Source organism: Oenanthe melanoleuca, chromosome 23 (genome assembly GCF_029582105.1).
Source record: "Oenanthe melanoleuca isolate GR-GAL-2019-014 chromosome 23, OMel1.0, whole genome shotgun sequence".
Lineage (NCBI taxonomy): Eukaryota > Metazoa > Chordata > Aves > Passeriformes > Muscicapidae > Oenanthe > Oenanthe melanoleuca.
In genome coordinates, this window is record NC_079356.1 from 3,532,125 (window position 1) to 3,555,244 (window position 23,120).

Genomic DNA, 23,120 nt, shown 5'->3' on the forward strand with positions numbered 1-23,120 from the left:
TGAATCACGATGCCGTTGGAAGAGCAGATGTTTGCAGCGTGGCTGCCAGCGCTCGCTGTTTCACCAGGAGTCTGGTTGGCCCTAAATCGGCGGCTCTGGGCAGTGGGTGGTGATGGGCCCTCCTTGCCTGCCTGGCCTTCTCCTGCAGGAGGATCAGGAGCTGTTTGGGCTGGGAATTAGCTGAAGTTTTTGGTGGGCAGGGGTAAGGGGGTGAGCAGCCTATCTGTGGGCATGTGGGGGTGCTGTGTTGGAGTGAGAGGACTACAAAAGCTGAAGGTATGGAGTTCCACCTGCTGATTTCCCATTCCAGGGGAATCTCTCATCTTCCCAAAGAGATGCAGGCACTGTGGTGGCACAGCGGGTGCTGAGGCTCTTGTTTGGGTAGGGTGAGCTCGTTGGTACTGGGGAAACACTGTAAGCCTTGGAAGTGGCTGTCCCTGCTGTGGTTGGTGTCCCTAGACGTGGTGTTGGGGTGAGACCCTCTGGTGGTTGATGCACTCCAGGTCTGTGCCATCTGTGCAGCTGAGCTGAGGGCTGGCCTCGGGTTTCATGTTTTGTGTCATGACACCCATCTGCCTCAGGCTCCCCTGGGCCTCTCTGGGTGGGGACAGCCCCACGGTAAGGAGCCACATGGCTCCCCTGCAGCAGGTGTGTGTGGGGAGCTGGTTGGAGGCGGGGGCTGCACTCAGGTGAGGTGCAGAGGAGTGTGTGGGTGTGGGGTGCCTGCCACTCTGTGAGTGGGAGCAGCCAGGTGCACGTGGCCATGGAGTCGTCCAGGTACAGTGATGCTGAGCCAGTGAGTGTCCACCTGTGTGTCCGGGGCCGGATGTCCGTCCATCCATCAGTGTGAGGGGCCGGGTGTCTGTCCATCCGTCAGTGTGCGGGGCTGTGTGTCCGTCTGGCCGTGCGGGGCCGGGTGTCTGTCCATCCATCAGTGTGAGGGGCTGTGTGTCCGTCCGGCCGTGCGGGGCCGGGTGTCGGTCCGTCCATCCATCAGTGTGGCTGCGTGTCCGCCTGCCCGTGCGGGGCGGTGCGTGGGCGTGCGGCGCTGCGGGCGTGGGCAGCCCTTTCCCGGGGGTGCGTGTCGGTGCGCGGGGGTGGCCGAGCGCGCCGGGGAGCGCGCGTGGGTGTGTCCCCAGCGCGCGGGGGCGACGGCTCCGCCACCGCCTCTCGCCTCTCGCCTCTCTCCGGCTGCACGGTGCCGGTGCCGGTGTCGGCACCCGGAGCGTGGCCGCCGCCGCTGCGCTGCCGTGGGTGGCCGTGACCCCGGGGACGCCTCCGGCCTCGCTGCGCGGCCTGGCCGCGGCATGGGCAGCCCGCAGGGAATTTGCAGGATCAGAGGGAATCCAGCCGCTGTGCCGCGGCCATCCTCCGGCTCCTGCCGAGCCCAGGCCGGCAACTTCATGGCTTAGCAGCGGCGGCGGGTGAGTGGGGTGGTGGTGGGAGGGGAGAGGGCCTGGCTGCGTGCAGGAGGATCCGTGCCTCGCAGAGCCCCAGTCCTGGGAGATCCCTGCTTCGTGCCCAGCTGTGCCAGTCCAGCGAGCCCCCCCGGCCCGGGCAGAGCGGGAGCCCCACAGCCGTAACCCTTTCATGGCCGAGTCCTCCTCCCTGGCAGCCACGTTCTCTCTCGGTGTGCAGCCTGTGGCTCTCGGCCAGCCCTCGCTCAGACGAGCCTCGGCACAGCCGGGAAGCTCACCCGACCGGGATGGGGAGATCCCAGCTCCCGTTCCCTGCGGGGCTGGGCTGGGGGCTGTGTGTGCTGCAGGGGGGTGTGTGCTGGGGCTGGGGGCTGGGAGCCGTGAGCATTGGGGGGAGGGGGTGTGCTGAGTCTGTTCACTGGGGGTGTGGGGAGCAGGGCAGGGCTGCACCTCCGTGTGTGCGAGGGACAGGATCCCCTCTGTGTGTCTGTGTGTCTGTGTGTCGGTCCGTGGATGGGGCCGGGGAGCCCCAGCTCTGCCTGCCAGACGGCCCCGCTGCCGGGGAGAGGCACAGCCGGTGCCGACATCTGTGCTTCGAGCCCTGCCTGTCTTCAGTTCGCTCCTTGGCACAGTCACAGTGGCAGTTGGGTCCCTCCGTACCTCCCCATGGTTTCCCCCACCGCTCTGCCTCTCTGTGACACAAACCTGTATCTCTGGTGTGTTTTCTTGGAGGGGAAACTGAGGCAGGAGGGAGGGAAGCAGCAGAGCCCTCTCCCGATCCCTGTCGTCCTGAGGCTTGATCCCACGCCTCACCCTGGCTTGTTTTTTCCTGCCAAGTGATGCCAAGAGCCGGGGGGAAGCGAGGGCGTCCTGGGACTCAGCTCCCGGCTGTGTCTGCCCGGGGCCCTGGAGCTGCCCAGCTCCTCCTGCCGCTGTCTGGCCCATCCCTGGCCTGGGGCTGTGGCAGGGCTGGTGGTGGGGCACGCCTGTGGCACATGCTGGGCGGTGTGGTGACTCCGGTGGTAATGGTGGCCGTGGTGGCAGTGGTGACAGTGGTGGGAGTTTATCGTGGTGGGAGTTTGTAGTGGTGGCCATGGTGGCGGGGGTGCCACGGCAATGGCAGTGGTGGTGGCAGTGACAGTGCTGCCCATGGTGGTGGCCCCGGTGGCTGGGGTGCCACGGCAATGGCAGTGGTGGTGGCAGTGACAGTGCTGGCCGTGGTGGTGGCCCCGGTGGCGGTGGTGCCACGGCAATGGCAGTGGTGGTGGCAGTGACAGTGCTGCCCATGGTGGTGGCCCCGGTGGCGGTGGTGCCACGGCAATGGCAGTGGTGGTGGCAGTGACAGTGCTGCCCATGGTGGTGGCCCCGGTGGCTGGGGTGCCACGGCAATGGCAGTGGTGGTGGCAGTGACAGTGCTGGCCGTGGTGGTGGCCCCGGTGGCGGTGGTGGCGCTGGCCATGGTGGCTGCCAGGGCCGCTGTCCGCGGTGCTGATCCCCCGCCGCCGGTGCCCGGCCCCACGCTGCGGGTCCGAACCGCAGAACGAACCGGCCAACGAACCCCGACCCGACGCTCGCTCCCCCTGGGGGCCCCCACGGGAGCGCTGGGGCTCGGGGTCCCCCCGCTTGCCTGGGGACGTCCCGCCCTGCCCCTGACCTTTGATGTGCGGCAGCTCCAGACAGGGCTGGTGGGACGGGAAACCACGCAGAGCTGTGCGCTTGTCACCCCACGCCCTGCCCGCCGGGCTGGGCACAGCCTTCCCTCCACTGGGCGCTTCTGATCGTCCCGCCGGGCAGGTCGGACGGGGACGGGGTGTTGTGAGTCGGGCTGGAGAGCGGGGCAGGGCAGGGCAGGGCACGTGGGGACACGGGCCACCAAGGCTCTATCGCTCCCTGACGGGTTTGGGACAGCCGGGGAGGGGCTGCCGGCCCTGCTTGGTGCTGGCACAGGCTGGCTGATGTGAAGTGTCTGGGGCAGCGCTGCTGGTTGGTGACACTGTGCTCACCTCGGCCCCCCAGAACCGTGTCCCCAGCCGCAGTGCCAGTGTCACTGCTCCCAGAACAAAATGTCAACCCATGCAAATGAGACTGCGGGAGCGGCTGATTGAAGGGCCCTGCCCCGCCCCGGAGTTGCAATCAAATATGCAAATGGCTCCCGAGGAGGCTAGTGAAGGCTATTAATAGCGGGGATGAGGCTGGGAGAAAGCGTGGTGCTCCTGAGGGAATGAGCCTGGGGATGAGCTGGTTCTGCTTGTCCCTCTGCCCAGCGTGTCCCTCTGTGCAATGCCCTGGGCAGTGACAGGTGTCCCTGCAGGGAGCCCGTGGCCACCGGATATTGCTTTGGCCACCATCACCCTTTGCAGGGCAGGTGCTGCCCGTGTGCTCACTGCCCAGTGTCCACAGGGAAACAGCTGACAACCCTGGACTGAGATTTCAGCCCCAGGGAGTCAAACCAGGAGGGATGAGGTGCCCAGGGGGACCTGAGCTCTGCTAGGGGCTTCTTGTGGCTCAGCCTGGGGCAGCTGTCACCATGCTGGGGCAGGGAGGGAGGAAGGGGCTCCCTTTCCCTCCGTTGCCATTGAGGCAGAGGATGTCCCTCTCCTGCCAGCTCCAGTGTGAGCACAAGCCACTGGTGGGAGCCACGCTGTCCCCAGTGTGCCCGGCCAGCTCAGGGGTCTTTGTGTTCCTGGCCTCTGCTGCAGCCCCTCCACCCCATCTCTTGGGTTTTGGGATCCAGGAACCATCTGACCTTTTTTTAGAAAATCACGGAAGTCAAGCTGGAGTCAACAGTAACTAATTATTTAAAATCTGAAACTGGAATAATTAGCCCAATTAACAGTCTCAGGTGACGCCTGATTCCATCTGATAACGGCCTGGGGAAGAGGGAAAGTAATTAACCTGTCAGCCTGACATTTGTAGGTCACCACTGGATCCTCATGACGTCGGGGTGGGCACAGGGGTGGTTTGGGGGGGTCCCGTCTCTCTTGGTGAGGGGGGTCTGCACTCTTTGGGGGTCTCAGTGCAGGGAAGGGGCTGTGGATGAGCCCAGGTGCCACCTGGGGGAGGTGGACTGAGGGCTGCTGGCTGGGAGGCTGGGGTGCTGGGCAGGAGGATGGGCTGGATGTCCGCCAGAAATGCCACAGCCGGTCCGCTGGAGAGGAGGCACCTGTGGGCCTTTAAGGTTGCTGTGGAAACGGGGCTGCTCGTTACCGGGAGGAGCCTCCTGCTTTCCAGGCAGAGCCCCCCCATCCCTGCGGGAGGAGACCCCCACCCCTGGGACTGCACAGACGCCGAATCTGTGGAGAAACATGGCAAGGGCATGGCTGTACACGTGCCTTGGTGGCCTTGGGTGTGCTGTCCCCTGTGGCACAAACCCCTCAGATTGCCCTTGGCATGGCCGGTGGTGCCAGGCAGGGCTGGGCATGGCTGGACACACCTGGGCACACCTGGCCCCACATGGACACATCTGGGCACACGTTCATCCTGACCTGCCCGTGCCCCTGGGGACCCTGTCCTTGCACCTTGGCTGGCACATGGACCCGGCCTGGCACCGGGGCTGTGCTGCCTCCCCCCGGCAAAGCACGGGGGCCACGGGGAGCAGCGTGTGCCGAGGCAGAGCCCCCGGCCACAGCCCAGTGCCACGCTCAGCTCTTGGAGTTTTAATGAGGTAAATTGTGTAAAAAGCTCCGTTTGCCCTAAATGCCCATCCCTGCGTGAAGCTGCTGCGGCACAGCCCGGGCACACCCTGGGAGCTGGGCAGGGGGCTACGGGGCTGGCCACACGCTCCCGGGCTGGGCACGTGGCAGCGGCAGCAGGAGGAGGAGGACGAAGGCGGTTTAGCACATTTGCAATCATTTCCCTCCTCCCCCCCAAGTTTACAGCTTACCTCAGCGGCTTATCAGCCTCCAATCTCATTAAATCAGGCAAATTGTAGCATCTGATATTTTATGGAGATTAAGGTGTGCACCCAGACTCTATAATTATCAGCAAAGATGTATTTACAATACCTTGTTGCTAGTAAACAAAAAATAACTTCAGATCAAAGCTCTCTTACAGGGGGATAAATCTGCCCGTCGAGCCCCGCTGCGGCGCACGGCAGGGAGACACCCGGGGTGGGTGGGCATCGCGGGGGGACACGCGGGGGGCGTTTCGGGGATGTCCCCGCTCCCACGTGGCCGCTGCGAGTTCCATGTGCTGGATCTATCCCCAGGGTCTCCCTTGCTGCCATCTCCCGTGACAGCACCCACCCCTCCAGCCGCGGCTCCAGCGGGGATTTCCACCCCAGGGACCTCCCTGCTGAGACGAGTCCGGGATTTATCGGCACACGTGCGTTGCCCCTGGATTCCTCACGGCGGTGGGAGTGCTGCGGATTACCGATGTGGTGACGCTGCTTTATCGCTGCCTGGAGTGGATTTATCCGTGCGGCAGGGCCCGGGCTCGCTGCCGGTGTAAATCACCACGGCACGGCTGGCAGGAGCCTCAGTGCTGTGCCTGCATCCCGACAGGAAACCCTTGCATGTGGCAGCATCCCTCGGCATCCCAGCCTCCCTGCGGCCGGGCTCCCTGCAGGACCGTGTGTCCCACACCACAGATCAGCTGCCCCTTCTCCATCTCACTCTTGTGCCCACTGAAACGAGAATAAAATGGTGATAATGCTGCAGACGTCCTCTGGAAAGGGCTGTGAGGCAGATGAAAAGCCCTATTTAAGAGTGAGGCCATTATTATTAATAACTCGGAGCAAGGCTGTAAATTCAGCCGACACAGCTATTATGGGAAATGAACCTGCTCCCGTGCTGGATCGCAAGTGTGGGATGGGGATGGGCACAGGAGAGCAGGGCTGGCTGCTTGCTGCCATGTCCACAGCTGGGGCAGCATGGCCAGAGGGGGCAAAAACACATCTGGGCTCTCTGGGATGATTTCTTGCCTTTTCTGGGAAGGCTGGAAGTGTGAGGGAGGGATCCTGGAGCACGGGTCTCCTCCCAGTGGGAAAGGAGGTGACTGAGCTTTGCAGCAAGGCTGAGACCTGGCCCAGGCTCAGGTCAGGGGTGATGCAGGGTGTAAGGAGCATGGGCAGATCCAGGTGCTGGGAGAGGCCAGGGTGGTGCAGCTGGGCTGAGCCTGGGCTGGGCAGGACCCGCCGTGGCCATCCTGGGCTGACTGTGCCCATGTGGGGAGTGTCCAGGGCAGTATCACACCTTGGCAAAGGCTGCATTAGAACAAAAATAACCTGGAGCCATTCAGTGCCCAGTGCCTGCAGCCAGGCCAGCAAAAGACAAAGCTGCCGTGGCTTCCATTCCATCAGCATGACTTCACCTCTGGCACCGCCACCCCTGAGGGGTGCCCAGGGGGGCAGGGCTGGGCGTGGGGCAGGGCTGGGGTGCCGTGGGGGTGTGCAGTGCCATGAGGGTGTCACGGGTGTCACGGGGGTGTGGAGCAGCGGCCACGGGCTCGTGGTGCTGCCTGTACCCGACTCAGGAGCTTCTGCGGGGGAACGAGCTTTGATATAAATATCTTTTTGCTCAGCACACGACCTACTTTCCAGACAATGCCATTAGCCTCCCGACTCCCTCATTCATCTTCTGCCGTCCTCCCCCAGCCCGCCCTGCAGTGGCACCCGCGCCAGCACGGCTCAGCAGCCCTGGAGGGGTGAGCCAGGACGGGCACCTGGCTCGGTGGCACCTCGGGGACCCCGTGCTGGGTTTGGGGCCAGCCAGCAGCCCCGTGCTCACAGCTGGCAGGGGGCTGTTGCTCCCTGTCCTCTGTCCCTGCTCTGGTGTCGTAGAGGGTGCCTGGGTCCCCTTGGGGGTTTCTCCACCCCATCCCACAGGATACTGAGATCAGTCTCCCTCCCTGCTGCCTCCAGCCACATTCCCAGCAAAGTCCATGCCCTGAGTGGCAAACAGCCTCATCCAGGGACTCCTCACCCAGGCACAGCCTCGCTGGGTACATCCTGGTCGGGGAGAGGGGAGCACAGCAAAGCAGCCACACACTGGCTCAGGGCTGGCCCAGGAGCAGCATGTGGGACCAGGACCCCTCCTGAGCACCCCAGAGCATCTCTGGTGCTGGGCCCACACACGTGGTTCATGCGAGGATGATCCCACAGGAGATCCCACTTGCTGGCAGAGCCTGTGCAGTGCACTTGGCAGCCAGTGAGCAGCTGGTGGGATGGGGGGCAGGTTGGGCAGAGGATGCCCAGTCCCACTGCCATGACAGTGCCCAGCCCCTCTGGCTCGTGGGGATGGCCCTACAACAGTTTTCCCCCAAGAGCTGGAAACACTCTTTGAGCCCACCACCTGCACACCTCCGTGCACCCCTGGGATGAGCCCCCGCTCCTCCCCTGCATCTAAAATTAAATATTCAATTTGTATTGCTGGTAAATCCTGCAAATCTCTTTCATCTCTAAGCTGTTGTAGCAGGAATATCAGTGGTGTAATCTCCACGGGGGCTCGTCCCTCTGCCCTTCACAGCTTCCTGGCTTGGACCACGCTCCCTTTTCCCCACATTTCTCTCTAGGATGCTTCTGGTGGAGGAGCAGGTCTCCAGTGCCAACAGCAGAGCGACCCATGGCACCCATTCTGTGGGTGCTGCTGGCTTTAGGGATAAGGGTGTGCATGGTCCCAAAATCGTGATGGAGGTGCTCTTGGCCCAGGTGATCCAGGTGGTTCCACCAGAGCATCCCCCACGTTTGCACTGTCCTCACTCATCAGCCATGCCCCCCCTCCCCTTGCTCTATCCCCGCGCTAAGAGCATTGTGCAGAATTATGTATTTAAATATTTAGGTTTTCATCAGCTTTGCAAATTAAGCCCATCCATTAAAGCGGCAGTTTGGGTCCTCTGCTGGCGAGCTGGGCTGTGCCGTGCCTCGGGCTCGCTGTGCTCATCCCAGCCCTGGCCCCGGGGGATGCAGCCTGCGAATGGGACGTGATGGCCCGGAGCATCCCTGCTGGCACAGGGACAAGGGCTCTGCTTCCTCGCTGTTCCTGGAAACTCCAGCCCCTGCGGCCCCGTGGGAGGGGATGGTGCCGTGAAGGGAACCGGTTTGGATTGGTGTTGTTTGGGGCTGGAGCAGAGAGTGCCGCGTGCCAGGGAAAGTAGGATGAGGAGCAGCGCTGGTGACAGGTGAGAGCCCTGGCTCAGCCTGGCAGGAGCAGAGCAGGGCTGGCAGTGCCATCCTGCTGGGGGCTCAGTGGGACTGAAGCTGGGGGTGGAAGGGTCAGCCTGCCCACGGGTTTGGAGGGAATGGGCAGGAGATGGCCAGAGCTGTCACTGCTGCCACCCCCAGTGCTAAGGCTGTGCTGTCCCAAGCTCACCAAGAGGCTTTGGAGTGATCCCTGGCTTAAGTCATTACACAGCATGGGGACTAAGTGGCTCCTTAAACCTCGGCAGCATGGCCTAGCTGGTGGCTCCATATGGGTGGGAGGGGAAAATGAGGGTGATGGGGAAACGGGGTTCATCCAGCACTGCTACCAGCTGGGGCCCCTGGCACAGCTGCAGGGCCTGAGGGGGCTGCCATGGCCCCCAGCCCCTCTGGCACAGGCAGATCTAACTGCTGGGGGGTGCTGGAGCCCCCCACCCACCTGGGGCACTGCTGGTTGCTGGAGTGAAGTGCCCACGGGAATGTGGGCAGGGCCCCCAGGGTGAGAGCAGGACAGTCCTGCTTGTCCCTTCCCTTCACTGCAGGTGGACATCAGGCTGTGGTCTCTCCATCCCCAGTGTCACCAAGCCCTGGAGGGGGCCAGAGGAGCGTTCTGGCTGCCGCTGGCCCCGGGCAGCACAGGCAGATGTCGAGTGTGTCCACGGGAAGGGAGCTGTCCGTGGGCATCACCGCTGATGGGTGCTCATCCGTGCGGCTCAGTGCCCACAGTCCTGGTGCCAGCTGGCACGGGCTGGGGTCCCTGGAGCCCTGCCTGCCCTGGGGGTCCCTCCACGGTGGTTTCCCAGCTCAGTTGGCTGTGCTCCTCTGGCAGTCGATGCCCCATGTGCTGTGTCCTGGCTCTTGTGGGCAGGATGAGCACTGCTGTGGGGCCGAGGGGGCTGGAGGTGTCTGTGCCATGGGGCTCCTGGCTTCTCACCCCTGCCAGCCCTTCCTCTGCCTGTACCCACACAGGGATGCTGCCACAGCACATTCCCTGTGCCCCTCTGTCCTTCTCAGCCAGCTTCTTGGGATCTGGCTGTCTATGGGTGTTCCCCATCCTAAAGCTCTTTTGAAGATGTGGCTCTTCCACCAAGATCTAGTTTGGGATGGAGTGCCAGACTCCTTTCTCCACTGGCTTTGCCTTGGCAGCTCCAGGATTCTCCACCTCCTTTGCACACCCAGCACAGCAGCACAGCTCTTGCCCCCACAGGATCAGGCTGGGGCTGGGGTGGGTGGTCCTGGGCTGTGTGTGCTGTGCAGGGAGGGGGTTCCTGTGTCCCCCGTGGTGGCAGCAGCCAGAGTCAGTGGTGCTGTGGCGGGGAGTCCCAGCGCTGGCGGCCGTGCCGGGATCCCTGGCAGCTGGGCGCCTCGTGGCCGTATTTCCTCGCTCTGCTCCAGGAGTAATTGCTCAGATGGGGACGTGGGGCAACTCCCATCCTTCTCCCGGCGTGGTAATGAGTGAAGAAGACTCAAAGACAAATGGCTCATTAAGAAGCAGTGCTGCATTGCAGGATTTTTCATCCCACCAACCGCTGCATCAGCAGAGGCAGCACCTCTCGCGCTCGCTCTTCCAGCCCTGGAGAAGGAGCTGTCAGGCAGCTGGGGCTGGTGCCAGAATTAATCATGTGCTTAATAACGTGCCCAGCCCGTCGAACGGCCTGTCCTCAGCCTCCCGGCGTGGGGAGCGGGGCTGCTGGGCTGGGCTGGAGCCCCGGGGCACTGTGGATTTGGGGTTGGTGCTGGGAAGTGGCCATGCTCAGGAGAAGGGATGAGTCAGGGCAGGGCTGAGCCAGGGAGATGCCCCCAGCCTCGGGGTGACAGAGCCCCCCAGACATGTCAGGGTGCCAGGGTCCCCCAGATTTGTTGGGGTGCCAGAGCCCCCCAGCCCTGCTGGGGTCCCAGCCAGCTGTGCTGGTTTCTGTGGCCTTCTCAGCAGCCTCAATAAACACCTCCTGCTCCACTCACATTTGCAATTCCTCAGCTTGTGTTCATCTTTCATGACTTTTAAAAAATCTTGCTTCATCCCTTTTTTCCAGCGGTGCCCGGTTGGATCCTGCCCCTCACAGCCCTCTGCAGGCAGTGCCTGCCTGCAGCTGCCCTGTTTTCTTTTATTAACAGTAATTGGTTTTGATTTCCTGATTGCAACCAGTGTGTTTTCTGTGATCTTTGCATCCTGCTCATACTGTTTTCCTCTTTCCCTTCTCCTCTTTCCCTTCTCCTTTTTCCCCTTCCCCCTTTTCCCTTTCCTTTTCCTCTCTTTTTTCCCCCTTTCCTTTCCTATTCCCTTTCTTCACATTTCCCCTTTCCCCTTTCTGTGCTAAATTAGGTGATCTCTTACTAAACCCCTCTTTTCCTTCCTCCAGGCTGAGTAAATTTTACTAATTCAGCCTCATAAAATAACAGAGCAATTAGTAATAAAATAAAATGTTTGCTTTCCACAATCCTTCTCACTTACAATGAGCAGGGAAAGAGTAAATAGATTAAAAGCATGGTGGAAACGACCTGGCAGTATTCCATATTTATTTTCTTCCGACGACCATAGATCAAATTTGTTCAGCCCCTAAGTGGGAAAAACACTTTATTTTATTTTTTTCCCCGGCTCCAGCTCGGGCGCTCACGCTGCGTGTTTGTTCTCTCCCGCTTTCATCCCAAGCCATAAAGGTCCCCAGCAGGACCCAAGCCAGCAGAACCTTGCATTAATTTGCAGAGCTGGAAGCAGGAAAAAAGTCCCTTTGGTGATGCTGGAAAGCCGGGGTGGCAGGAGGAGGCTTTGTGGAGCAAGTGGCCGGATCAGGAGTAAATGAAAGTCGATGGCGAGGTGGCCGCTGGGCTGGCTCTGGCACCCGCTGGCAGGGAATTGCATAACAGGATGGGACTGGGGATGGTTTTGGGGCTAAACTGGGTGAAACACGTGGCCGTGGCTGTGAGGAGCTGTCCCCGTTGCTGTGCTGGTGTAGCGTGGCCTCAGGGGAGGATGGAAGGCTGGGCTGATGAAAAAATGCACAGGGAGGTGGCTCAGGCTGGTTTTGGGGAGGAACACCCTTGTTCTGGCTTCATCCCACTCCTGTTCCTCCCGCAGAGCCTGCTGCCCCAGGGATTCCCAGCGTGGAGGAGCGGCTGCTGGCGGGGCCATGAGGACAGCATCCCCCTGAGCGCCGGGCGGTGAGTGCCACCAGCAGGCTCCACTGGGACCCCAGCATGGGCTGGAGAAGGGCAGGGCTCAGGACCCCCTAAGTGCAGGGTCATCAACCCCAGCTCTTTGGGTTAGACCTGGAAATGTTGGAAAACCCAGCCCTGCCCTGTGCCAGGGTGGTTTGCAAGATCCAGATATTGTGGTGGAGTTTTGATGTCCTCTCACTTCCCCACTGGTGTTCCTGGAGCTGGAGTAAAGATGGGAGGATCCTGGCTGCTATGGGGTCCCAGGGAAGCTCAGGCTCCTGGCAGGTCTGCCCTGAGTCCCTGTAGCCCTGGGTTTTGGCACGGTGCTGCCTCCGAGGCAGGGATCTCATGGGGCAGCTGCTGGGAAGTGGAACTGCCTCTGCCAAGTGCTCCTATGGGAAATTAGGCAGGAGGTTGAATTTCAGGATGGCCTGGAGCACCAGTAACTACGAGCCCCTCTCCTTCCTATGCTGACCCTCACCATGGGGAGAGACATCAGAGGGAGGTGGTGGTGGGGAGCCACTGGTGGGAGTTTCTCCAAGCGCTGGATGCAATAAAGGCAAGGAGTGAGTTATTTGTAATGGTAATTATGCTCTTCCAGTTTATCCTAGCACATAATTGTGTGGGCGGTAGGTTCCCACTGGTGGTAATTACCCTGGTGTTAAATGGCACAAAATTCAGCTGGGCTGAGTTTTTCCCCCTGACTTAAATCTGTGCTTTGGTGGCACAAATCCCTCCATCCCAAGGGCTGCTCAGTGGATTGGCCTTTGGAGAGACTCAGCTCCAGCTCCCGGCCATCTGCCCACGAGCCACGCTCTGGCTCGCTGCCCCAGTCCCAAGTGCCAGCCTGCCCACCTGGGACAGGGGAGAGGAGTGGGCTCAGTGTCCTCTCCCATCACTTGGCCATTCCTTCTGGCGCACGGGCAGGGGGACCCTGAGCTGCGCTGCCTGTGCTGAGCCACACAGGCTCCCTCCCGCCCCTTCTCCATCCCGAGGATGCCCGTAGGGATCCAGGCTGCTCCCTGGGCAGGGTGCAGACGCCTGTGTCGCCTTGGCGAGCTGGGACACGGATCCTCCGCCACGACACGTCCCCACCCGCTGCCGGCGCTCCGCAGGTGCGGGGGAGCTGCGGCGCTGCCTCGCCCGCGGTTCCGGCTTTGTTGAATTCCTGCACCTGCGGCGCACAAAAGCCCGGCGGGCTCGTGCTGACGGGCTCCGCAGATATTTTGACTCTTTCTTGCCGCCGCGGCAGCAATATTTGGATCAGCTAAGAGCTTCCCTCCCCGAGCAGGAGATGATAGCTCAGCCCGCGGAGGCAGAGCTGGGCTGGGAGCCCGTCTGTCTGTCCATCCTGCCGCTCGGTCCCAGGGCAGGGAGGCAGCTCCAACCCACGCTGCTGCTCCTGCTCCTCGCAGCAACTCTCTGGGGAGGGGAGAAGCGTCTTCTGTACCAGCTGCACCTTCCGTTCAGCAATCAGAGAGCTTTGTTAGAGCAGGAGCGGGATCTGAGGATGGGGAGCAGCGCAGGATGGAGCCATCCAGCCTCGAAGCTGGGGAGGAAGGTGGTGGTGGCTTAGGGCAGATGTGTTCCCAGGGCCCTGTCTGCTGCTCAGAGCCAAAACACCATCTCTGCCTGCCCCTACATCCCTTGGGTACCTCCAGTTGCTCTCTCCTCCAGGGATGCTCAGAGGCACAACCCCCTCCCTCACAGCCCTGGCCCTCCCAGTGCCCCTCGTTTCCAGTGTCCGTGGCCGAATCCCCACGTGCCACAGGGAACGTCCCACGGTCACCTTTCCCTGCAGCCAGTCTGGGAGACGTGCTGCCCGCAGCACCCTGCACAAATACGACAACGAGAGCGTTAACGATGCCTGTTAATTAGCTGAGATACTCTGGAGAATAAGTAATTTCCTCATTTACAGTCAAACCAAAGGCAGAGCCTTTGAGGGGCTGTAAGGCACAAAAACTTCCATGGGTACAGGCGGCTCTGTCGGCTGGCACAGGCTCAGCCTGGCTCGACACCGTCCATCCTCCTGCTTCAGCCTGGCACTGCCCCTCACACAGCACAGCCACCTCTGCTCCTGGCTCCCCATCCAGAGGGCCTGCAGGGCAGGGGAGCCCTGGATCGTGGGTCTGCATCCACAGCTCCGTGTGGGGCTGGATGGAGACATCAGAGTGAGCCCCCCAGCGCCCCGCGGCAGCTCATTAGCGGCGCTGTGAATCGCAACGGCTGAAAAACTCAGCCAGAGCGCTTTCTAATGGAGAAACACTTCATAATATTTGGTGCTGGAGAAGAAAACAAGGATCTGCTGATGGCAGTGTGTCCTCCCTCACCGTCTGCAGGCCCTGCTGCCTGCATTGCTGCTGGCAGCACCTTCTCCTTCCCACTGCCCCCTCTGAGCATCTGAGCTGGGGGTAACCCCAGCTGCCTGGCCCAGGCATTGTGCTCCTGTCACCATGTGGAAAATCAGGATTCTGGTGCTTCACAGGGCCTCACCCAGGGCTGAATCTTGCCCTGGAAGCTTCCCAGCCTTCTCAACTGGTTCCTGTGAGGTAGCCCCAATGTTCTGTTGGTGGTGGGGATGCAGAGGGGATCTTAACACTGCGCCTGTCCCTGTCCCCACAGATGAGCCCGCAGGGGCATCCCTGCAAGATGCCGAGGCTATGGGGCGGGTGCTGAAATGATGAAGGGCTACCATGGGGAGCGTAGCCAGACACAGCCCTCCTCCGGCCACCGCTGCCGCTGCATCCCAGAGAACTGCGAGCACCCTGCCGACTGCATCCCGCACGGCCCCGAGGGCCGGCCGCCGTACCTGCCCAGCCCCAGCGAGCCGTGTTCCCTGGAGCATCCCTACTGCCCGGCGCGGAGCCCCGGCGCGGCCAGCGAGTGCCCGGGCGGGCCCCTGAGCGAGCCGCCCTCCGCCAGCGCCAGCAGCACCTTCCCGAGGATGCATCACGCGCAGCAGCCCTACGACTCCTGCGACGAGTGCATGGCGACCGCCCACCCTGCCAGCAAGATCAACCGCCTGCCCCCCACGCTGCTGGACCAGTTCGAGAAGCAGCTGCCGCTGCACCACGACGGCTTCCACACGCTGCAGTACCCCCGGGCCGGCGGCGCCGAGCCCCGCAGCGAGAGCCCCAGCCGCATCCGCCACCTCGTCCACTCCGTCCAGAAGCTCTTCGCCAAGTCCCACTCCCTGGAGGCGCCGGCCAAGCGGGACTACAACGGCGCCAAGATGGACGGCCGCGGGGACGGCTACCACCACCACCACCACCACCACCATCACCACCACCACCACCAGTCCCGCCACGGCAAGCGCAGCAAGAGCAAGGACCGTAAGGTGGACTCCCGGCACCGGTCCAAGATGTTGGGCTGGTGGAGCTCCGACGACAACCTGGACAGCGACAGCAGCTACATGGTGTCCGGCCGGCACGCCACCGACCAGGGCACCCAGTACTGCGTGGACGCTCCCGAAAGTGCCTTCAGAGACTTGACCTTGAAGAGTCTAAAGGGCGGCGGGGAAGGAAAATGCCTGGCCTGTGCCGGCATGTCCATGTCTCTGGACGGCCAGACGCTCAAGAGGAGCGCCTGGCACACCATGACCGTCAGCCAGGCCCGTGAAGCCTATCCCAGCGCCGGCGGCACCGAGAAGACCTTGATGCTTCAGGAAGCAAAGGCCAAAGACCGGGCGTACCAGTACCTGCAGGTGAGGGGCTGGGCAGAGTGAGGGGACAGGCTGACTGTGCTGTGGGGCGAGCCAGGGCTGCAACCTTCCATCCAGCAGCCCGTGGGGACACTCCAGCTCTGCTCCGTGTCGCCAGCGCCTGTGCCCCATTCCCATGGTCCTGTAACAGTCCCTGCTGTCCCCTCAAAGCTCATCTGCTGCCTTCTGCCCTGTGCTGGATTTGGGGTCAGACCAGCTCTGTCAGCTGAAGGCCACCAGCAGCCCTGTGCCTGCTCCCTCCTCACTGCTTTTATCCTGCCTGTGTGCCTGGCTGGGTGCCACTGCCTGTCTCATCACTGGGCTCCCTTCTAGGTCACCCCCCTTCCAATTAAAAGCTAATTAACTCTTCTCTCCCTTTCCTGGGGGAAGGAGACAGGGAGCAACAATGCCGTGCTGGCCGGGGGTGGGGGTGGCTGGGCCCCATCTCCGCCAGCAGCGGGGGCATCAGAGCAGGGTGCTGGCCCCACCACCCTGGCCATGGGCCCCAGGGGACACCATCCCCCTGCCCTATAAGGACCCCGTGGTGCTGGCGTCAGCAGCACGTGGGACTGGTGCCCGATACGTCAGGCGGGTGCTGTGCTGCCATGGGTGGGATTTGGCCCAGACGCTCCTGCCAGGGGGGCCGTGAGGTGGGAGCTGCTGCACCGCCTCACACTGTGGGAATGGGGAGCTGTGGCTGTTAGGAGAGATCAGCTCTCCTGGATTTTGGGACTTTCCAAAGGGGTCAGAGCCACCAGGGTCTATCCCTGAAGCTCTGGGATGCATGGGGAGGACAGGGGAGCTGGGCACGCGTGCTGAGTTTGGGCTGGCAAGTGGCTTGGCTCTGCATCCCACCTGTGGGACCCTGGCCACCACACCCTCCCACGCTTGCCTCCTGCTCCAGGTGCCGCAGGACGAGTGGAGCGGGTACCCAGCGGGCAAGGACGGGGAGATCCCGTGCCGGCGGATGCGCAGCGGCAGCTACATCAAGGCCATGGGCGACGAGGACAGCGCCGACTCGGACATCAGCTCCAAAGTGCTGCCCAGGGCGGCCACGCGGCGAGACAGCTACCGCCGCTCCTCCAGCGCCGACCAGGCCAGGACCAAGTAAGGGCTGCTGCCTCCCAGCCCTGTCCCAGCACTGCAGGCAGCAGCGGGGCCACGGGCCAGGGCTCCCTGGGAGGACAAGTGGCATGTCCCTGCTCATGGCATTGTCCCCACTCACAGCACCGTCCCTGCTCACAGCACTGTCCCCGCTCACAGCTGCGCTCTCCAGTGCAGCAGCACCGAGCCCTGTTCCTGCTCTGCGCCAGGGCACTCGGGGGGACATGGCTATGCTGGGCTTTCTGGGGGGACCTGCTGCTGCAGCCACATGCAGACCGTGGGGAGAGGAGGCATGGTCAAAGGGGGGGGACTGAGACGTGCTCCAGTCCCAGTGGGTGAGAGTTTTGGGGGCAGCGAGGAGCGGGGACAGCAGCAGTGGCCGGCGGGAGAATTGCTGTGGCTGCGTTTCCGAATGCTCTGCTGGAATGTGTTGCTTTTGGTGCGATCCCTTCTATTCCCACTGTCTCTCATTAGGTTTGCAAGTAGGCACTATTCTGATTCATATATCTGTAACTGTCCCAGCTGCTGCACGCCACCGCGAATGCTCCCGCGGGGACAGAGCTACGGGCGCTCCTTCACCACCGGCCAGGTACGTTCCGTGGCACAGGATTCACAGCCTGGGGCAGGGATGTGCTGGACGTTGCTCTGAGCATCCCTGGCCCTGCCTCAGCCTCACCCACCGCTCTCCCCAGATCAATGACGAGCTCAACCACCAGTTTGAGGCCGTTTGCGAGTCGGTTTTCGGCGAGGTGGAGTCGCAGGCCGTGGAGGCGCTGGACCTGCCCGGCTGCTTCCGCATGCGGAGCCACAGCTACCTGCGGGCCATCCAGGCGGGCTGCTCCCAGGACGACGACTGTCTCTCACTCTTCTCCATGTCGGCCCCTCCTGGGCCACCCATCACCAGCAGCATCCTGAAGCCCAGCACTTGTGAGTCCTGGGGGGTGGCGAGGGCTTGGCCGCGTGAGGGAACCCCACATTTCCCTGCCTGCTCACCTGGGCACCTGCCAAGGGCTGCTGCTGCCCTCCTCCTGGCCCTCGACCCCTATAGTGCCCAGAACAGGGTGTGAGCATCCTGCTCGTCACCCAGTTCCAGTCAGGGGGCTGCTCTGTGTCCCCAGCAGCCATTTGCCATCCCCTCCTTCCCTCCACACCCATCCCCATCTCTGCCCCTTGCTGGATGCTGCAGCAATGTGGCCAGTGTGGGTTTGGGGTGTTTCCCAATCCCAAAACCCTGTCCATCAGCCCCTCTGAACTCTGGCCGTATATAACCCAGCTTAGGGGCAAAAGCTGTGGGGCCACGGTCCCTGTGCTGTGGGAGGAGATGGGCAGCATTCCCCGGGGCCCCTGTTCGTGGCGGGAAATGAACAAATGTCTGTGTTTTCACGTGCCTTTTCATCCTGCGCCTCTCCCACAACAGCCTTCAGTTACAGAAAAGCTCCACCTCCCATCCCTCCAGGAACCAAAGCCAAACCTCTCATCTCTGTCACGGCGCAGAGCAGCACCGAGTCCACCCACGAGAGCTACCTGCCCAGCGAGGTCGCCCGCAGCCCCGCCTGGTCCAAAGACGCCGCGGCGCGCTGCAACTCGGCCGAGAGCCTGGAGAGCTCCAAGGTGACGGCCGTGGCCCTCGACCTGCCCCCGGTCCAGCCCCGTGCTGCTCCCAAGCCCTCCACGCTCATCATCAAGGCCATCCCAGGCCGGGAGGAGCTGCGGAGCTTGGCTCGGCAGCGCAAGTGGCGTCCCTCCATCGGTGTCCAGGTGGGCTCTGCTGCTCCCTGTGGGCTGCTCCAGTGGTGCGGGCCGTGCTGAGCCACCACGCTGCGTTGTGGGGCTGCCCTCCAGCGCTCTCCCTCTGCCCCTTGGCAGGTTGAGGCCGCCTCTGACTCGGATACCGAGAGCCGGAGCCAGAGGGAGTTCCACTCCATCGGGGTGCAGGTGGAGGAGGACAAAAGGTACCACATGGACTGGGCTGAGACCTGCCCAGCTCCTGCACTGAGGCTTTGGCTTCCCAGGGGCTTCCTGAGCTCTGCACACCACCCCTACCCCACAGCATCTTTTCCCCCTCCCCTCTCAGAGCTCAGCACCATCCTCATCCCAGGCTAGCTGCCCTCAGCTGGGGCAGGATTTGGCTTTTCCTTTGTCCTCACTGTTTCCCCAGGAAGGGGCTGCCCTATTCCTGCCCTCTGCTGGGTCTCCTCAGCCCTTAGCTTTGAGCCCACGCTGGGTGCAGACGAACCTTTGGGCGTTTTTGCAGCTAACTATGACATTTTGGCTGGGATGGGAATGCCAGGTGTGCCAGAACCTGCATGGCCCGCGGGAGGGGAGCTCCGGCATTGTGCCCGTGCAGCCTGGTGCACGCTGCTCTCCATCCTCGGTCCAGTGCTGGTAGCCATGGAAACAGGCTGAGAGCAGAGGAGATGAGGGACTGGCAGATCGCAGCTGCTCAGGGTTATCCCTGTGCCCCTGCATGCTCCGGGATCCACCCCGGCATCCCCAGCCCCATCCCACCTGCGGGCATCCCTCGCCCTGCCCCCGCCGCTGCGGTACCTGGCGCCGGGACAGGACAGTCCCTGCTGCCCGCCGGGGTCCCCACGCTCTCCCTGTCCCCGCAGGCGAGCGCGCTTCAAGCGCTCCAACAGCGTGACAGCGGGCGTGCAGGCGGACCTGGAGCTGGAGGGCTTCACCGGCCTGGCCGTGGCCACCGAGGACAAAGCCCTGCAGTTCGGGCGGCCCTTCCAGCGGCACTCCTCGGAGCCCGAGTCGGGCCGGCAGTACGCCGTGTACAAGACGGTGCACACGCAGGGGCAGTGGGCGTACCGCGAGGATTACCAGCTGCAGTACGACACGGTGGAGGTGCCCCGGCGGGATGCCTGGATCGAGAGGGGCTCCCGCAGCCTCCCCGACTCCGGCCGCGCCTCCCCGTGCCACCGCGACGGGGAGTGGTTCATCAAACTGCTGCAGGCAGAGGTGGAGAAGATGGAGGGCTGGTGCCAGCAGATGGAGAGGGAGGCGGAGGACTATGACCTGCCCGAGGAGAGTGAGTCGGGTGGGGTGTGGCAGCAAAGGGGGCTGGGGGTCCTGCAGAGCTGGGGAGGCACGGTCATTGTCCTGCAGTGCTCCCACCTTGGAGAATCTTTGCTGTCAAGGCTAAAGAGGTTAGGTGAAGGTGCTAGAGGGCTATGAAAGAGAGAACATGATGTGTTGGAGGGCTCTGGGCTGCTCGTGACTGTCTGCTCTCCCCCCCAGTCCTGGAGAAGATCCGGAGCGCGGTGGGCAGTGCCCAGCTCCTCATGTCCCAGAAGGTGCAGCAGTTCTACCGCCTCTGCCAGCAGAACATGGTGAGTGTGGGCAGCTGTGCCACTGGACAGCTGTGGTGGGGAGGGGAGGGGCTCATACTCTCAGCCAGTGACTATGGACCACCAGTGACTATAGAGCCACCAGAACAGGGGGGCGGGGTGGCCCCATGGCCAGCAGAGCCAGTGTCCCACTGATGAACGAGGATGTCCCTCTGTTCCCACAGGATCCCAATGCATTCCCTGTGCCCACTTTCCAAGACCTGGCTGGCTTCTGGGACCTCCTGCAGCTCTCCATTGAGGATGTCAGCATGAAGTTTGGGGAGCTCCAGCAGCTCAAGGCCAATGGGTGGAAGATCATGGAGCCCAAGGTAAGGGCAGGGCTCTGCCACTGGCACTTGAACCTGTCACCTCTCACTCCTCATCCCCAAGCACATCTGCACCCAAGCCACTGCTGGGCTCTCACTGATGACTGCTTTTAGCAAATCCTTGAAAAACAGAGGTGGGAAAAAGTGAGGCTAGAGAAGAGCTGTTCTCCCAGTGATGTAGCCCAGCTGCCTGCAAAGGGCCGGGCAGGGTCCTGGCGCGGGATGGATAAAGGGACGTGCAGCTCTGCCTTGCAGCCTGTGGGAGGGTCTGTGGAGCCTCTCAGCACAGCTTTGGCTTTAGCAGAGGCTGTGGCGAGCCCGCTGGGTCTCCCATTCCCGGGAGGTCCCAGCCTGAAGCCCCTGTTGTGTGCACAGGAGGAGAAGAAGGTGCCTCCCCCGATACCAAAGAAGCCGCCGCGCTCCAAGGTGCACCCGGTGAAGGAGCGCTCCCTGGACTCGGTGGACCGGCAGCGGCAGGAGGCCCGCAAGCGGCTCCTGGCAGCCAAGCGAGCCGCCTCCTTCCGCCAGAGCTCGGCCACCGAGAGCGCGGACAGCATCGAGATCTACATCCCCGAGGCGCAGACCCGGCTGTGACCGCAGCCTCCGCTTTTCTACCCGGACTGGACGGCGCGGCCGTAGCTCACTGTGATGGGGGGCCGCGGGGACACCCTGGGGCAGCTCTTGGCCCCACTCACAGCTTCTCTCTTTTCTATCTTAGCCCTTTTCGTGGATCCGACGGCGGGTGACCGCAAAGCCCGGTTCTGCCCCGTCCCCTTGCCCCCTCCCCGCCGCCCGCATGCCCCTGCCAGCCTCTCCTGGGGTCCGGGGCTCTCCCTCCCTCTGCCCTCCCTGGGGCTGTGTCCCAGCTTTCTGTCCCTTTCCCACTCCCCAGCCCTTCTGCACACTCGCCCCTGCATCCCAACCCAAAGAGAGGTGACCTTCAGCAGCCGGCGCCGCCGGGCTGGAGGGGAGGGGGCTGCAGGCAGGCCCCCCCGCCTCTCTGTACTCAGTGCAATCCCCTGGTGTATGGGGACGGGCCCCCAGCCCCTGCCCAGCCGGCACGAAGCTTTGGGACGTGCTGGGGACAAAGGGGTCCCCTCGCTGCTCTCCCCACCTGCGGCTCAGGTGCCGTGGGGACCCAGGGCTCCCTCCCCTATATACATATATAAATATAACCCAAGGAATAAACCAGAAACTACACGTGACCAGCGCTGTGTCCTGCCTGGTGGGACGGGCCAGAGCAGCAGAAGCCTCCGGTCACGGCGAGCCGCCCCGCTTCCCTCGCACGGAGCATCGCCACGCGCTTCTCCCCTTCCCGCTCAGCCCTCCTTCCCCTCAGTCCATCCCTCATCTGTCCGTCCTTCCCTCCTGCCAGCCTGCAGTCCAGGAGCACCTCTGCAATATGGCACTAGCCAGGGACAGGCGATAGTCCCCCCCGTGCCTTGCTGCAGGTGGGAGATGCTTCCCCAGTGAGCCTGTTCCCAAACTGCAGTGACAAGGACCACACCTGGGCTTGGCACCAGTGGGTGGGGTGGGAGTGTGGACGTGGCCAGCAGCTGTCCCTCGAGTGTGGAGCTAGAGACCCCCTCAGGGGCTCACCCCTTCCCCCTGAGCTCCCGGAGCCCTGAGGGATGGGACACCCCAGGATAGGGCTGTCACGTACCTGATGTCTCTCAGGGCCAAGGGACGCCCTGGGATGTGGCTGTTCCCAGCTCCCCCATCACTGTGCACAGAGCCAGGATCAGGGTGGAGAGTCCCCTCCAGGGCAGAGCAGTGCGGAGGGGCAGGAGGCTGCATCTGCCTCATCCCTGTCCTCAACCCTCTCCAAGCATCCTGTCCCCCTCAGTGTCCCTTCTGGTGGCACAGGGGGGAGGACCCCACTCCCGTCCCTCACTCTGCCACGCCAGCAGCCCCACGCAGCATCACCAGCCACCCCCCCAGGGCAGGGCCAGTGGGTGCCAGGCAGCTCCCGAAATCTGGGGCCAAACCTCGCCCAGGCCCTCAGGCAGGGCGGTGGGATCAGAGGCAGCGGGGGGACGCCTCGCTCCTGGGGGCCCGTCGGTGCTAAACACCTCCGTGACGGCAGCACCCACTCAGCCACCCGAAGCCCTTCCCCACCCCACTCCCCCTGCACCCCCAATTTAGGGATGTGCCTGGGAAGGGCCCCCGGCCCCCGCCCCGGCCAGCGCCGTGCAGTGACCGTGACACGTGGCTCCCTTTTTATTGTAACGAACCGCCGCAATTAATAAAGATGACTTTGGTTACTCCGGGCCAGCGGCCACTTCCCTGCGGGGATATGGCCGGCACCGGGCTCGCCTTTCACCTGTCTCCCATCCTTTTGTGTCCGTGGGGTGGGAAATGGATGTCTGTGGGGTGGGAAATTGGTAACCGTGGGGTGGGAGAGGGGTTTTTGCCGTTCTCCTCGTGGATCTCCCCATGCAGATCTCGCACGGGTCTCCCCATGGTCTTTTCCAGTGTGGTCTCTGCTTCTGTCTCCCTATGGATGTCCTCCTGTGGATGTCTCCCCGTGACTCTCCCTGTGACTCCCCACGTGAGTCTCCCACCGTGACACTCGCTGTGACATCCCCGTGGGTGTCTCTCTGTGACACTCCTCGTGACTCCCGCATGACGTCTCCCCGTGGCTCTCCCTGTCAAGATATCCCCTGTGACTGCTGCTGGCTCTGAATCGTCCCTGGGCTCTCCCCTGGGGCTCCTCCTGTGACTGTCCCTGTGTATCTCCACTGTGACTCCCCCCGGGGGTCTCGCCCTGTGGGTCTCCCCGTGGCTCCCCCGTGACACCCCCTTGTCCCCTGCAGGACTCCACTCCATGTCCCTCCCGTGTTCTACCTCGTGTATCCCTCCCCATGTCCTCCCATGACTCTCCCTCAGTGTCTCCCCACATGTCCCCCATCACTCCTTCTCATGCCCCCCCCGTGTCCCCCAATC

At 62.8% G+C, this 23,120-nt stretch overlaps 1 protein-coding gene across 2 annotated transcripts; it reads left to right on the plus strand.

Annotated features, from left to right (window-relative positions):
• Nucleotides 1-1,138: 1,138 nt before the first annotated feature.
• DLGAP3 (DLG associated protein 3) lies at nucleotides 1,139-22,698 on the plus strand. Of its 2 annotated transcripts, none has more exons than XM_056509298.1 (12): nucleotides 1,139-1,424; nucleotides 11,630-11,712; nucleotides 14,332-15,412; nucleotides 16,314-16,516; nucleotides 16,988-17,102; nucleotides 17,206-17,440; nucleotides 17,931-18,271; nucleotides 18,380-18,465; nucleotides 19,126-19,550; nucleotides 19,760-19,851; nucleotides 20,034-20,177; nucleotides 20,550-22,698. In XM_056509298.1, the coding sequence occupies exons 3-12, from the start codon at nucleotides 14,387-14,389 to the stop codon at nucleotides 20,766-20,768; spliced, it is 2,886 nt and encodes a 961-aa protein (XP_056365273.1). In that variant the 5' UTR covers nucleotides 1,139-1,424; nucleotides 11,630-11,712; nucleotides 14,332-14,386; the 3' UTR covers nucleotides 20,769-22,698. The 2 variants fall into 2 exon arrangements, with proteins under 2 accessions (XP_056365273.1, XP_056365274.1); XM_056509299.1 differs by having other exon boundaries at nucleotides 17,036-17,102.
• The last annotated feature ends 422 nt before the right edge of the window (nucleotides 22,699-23,120 follow it).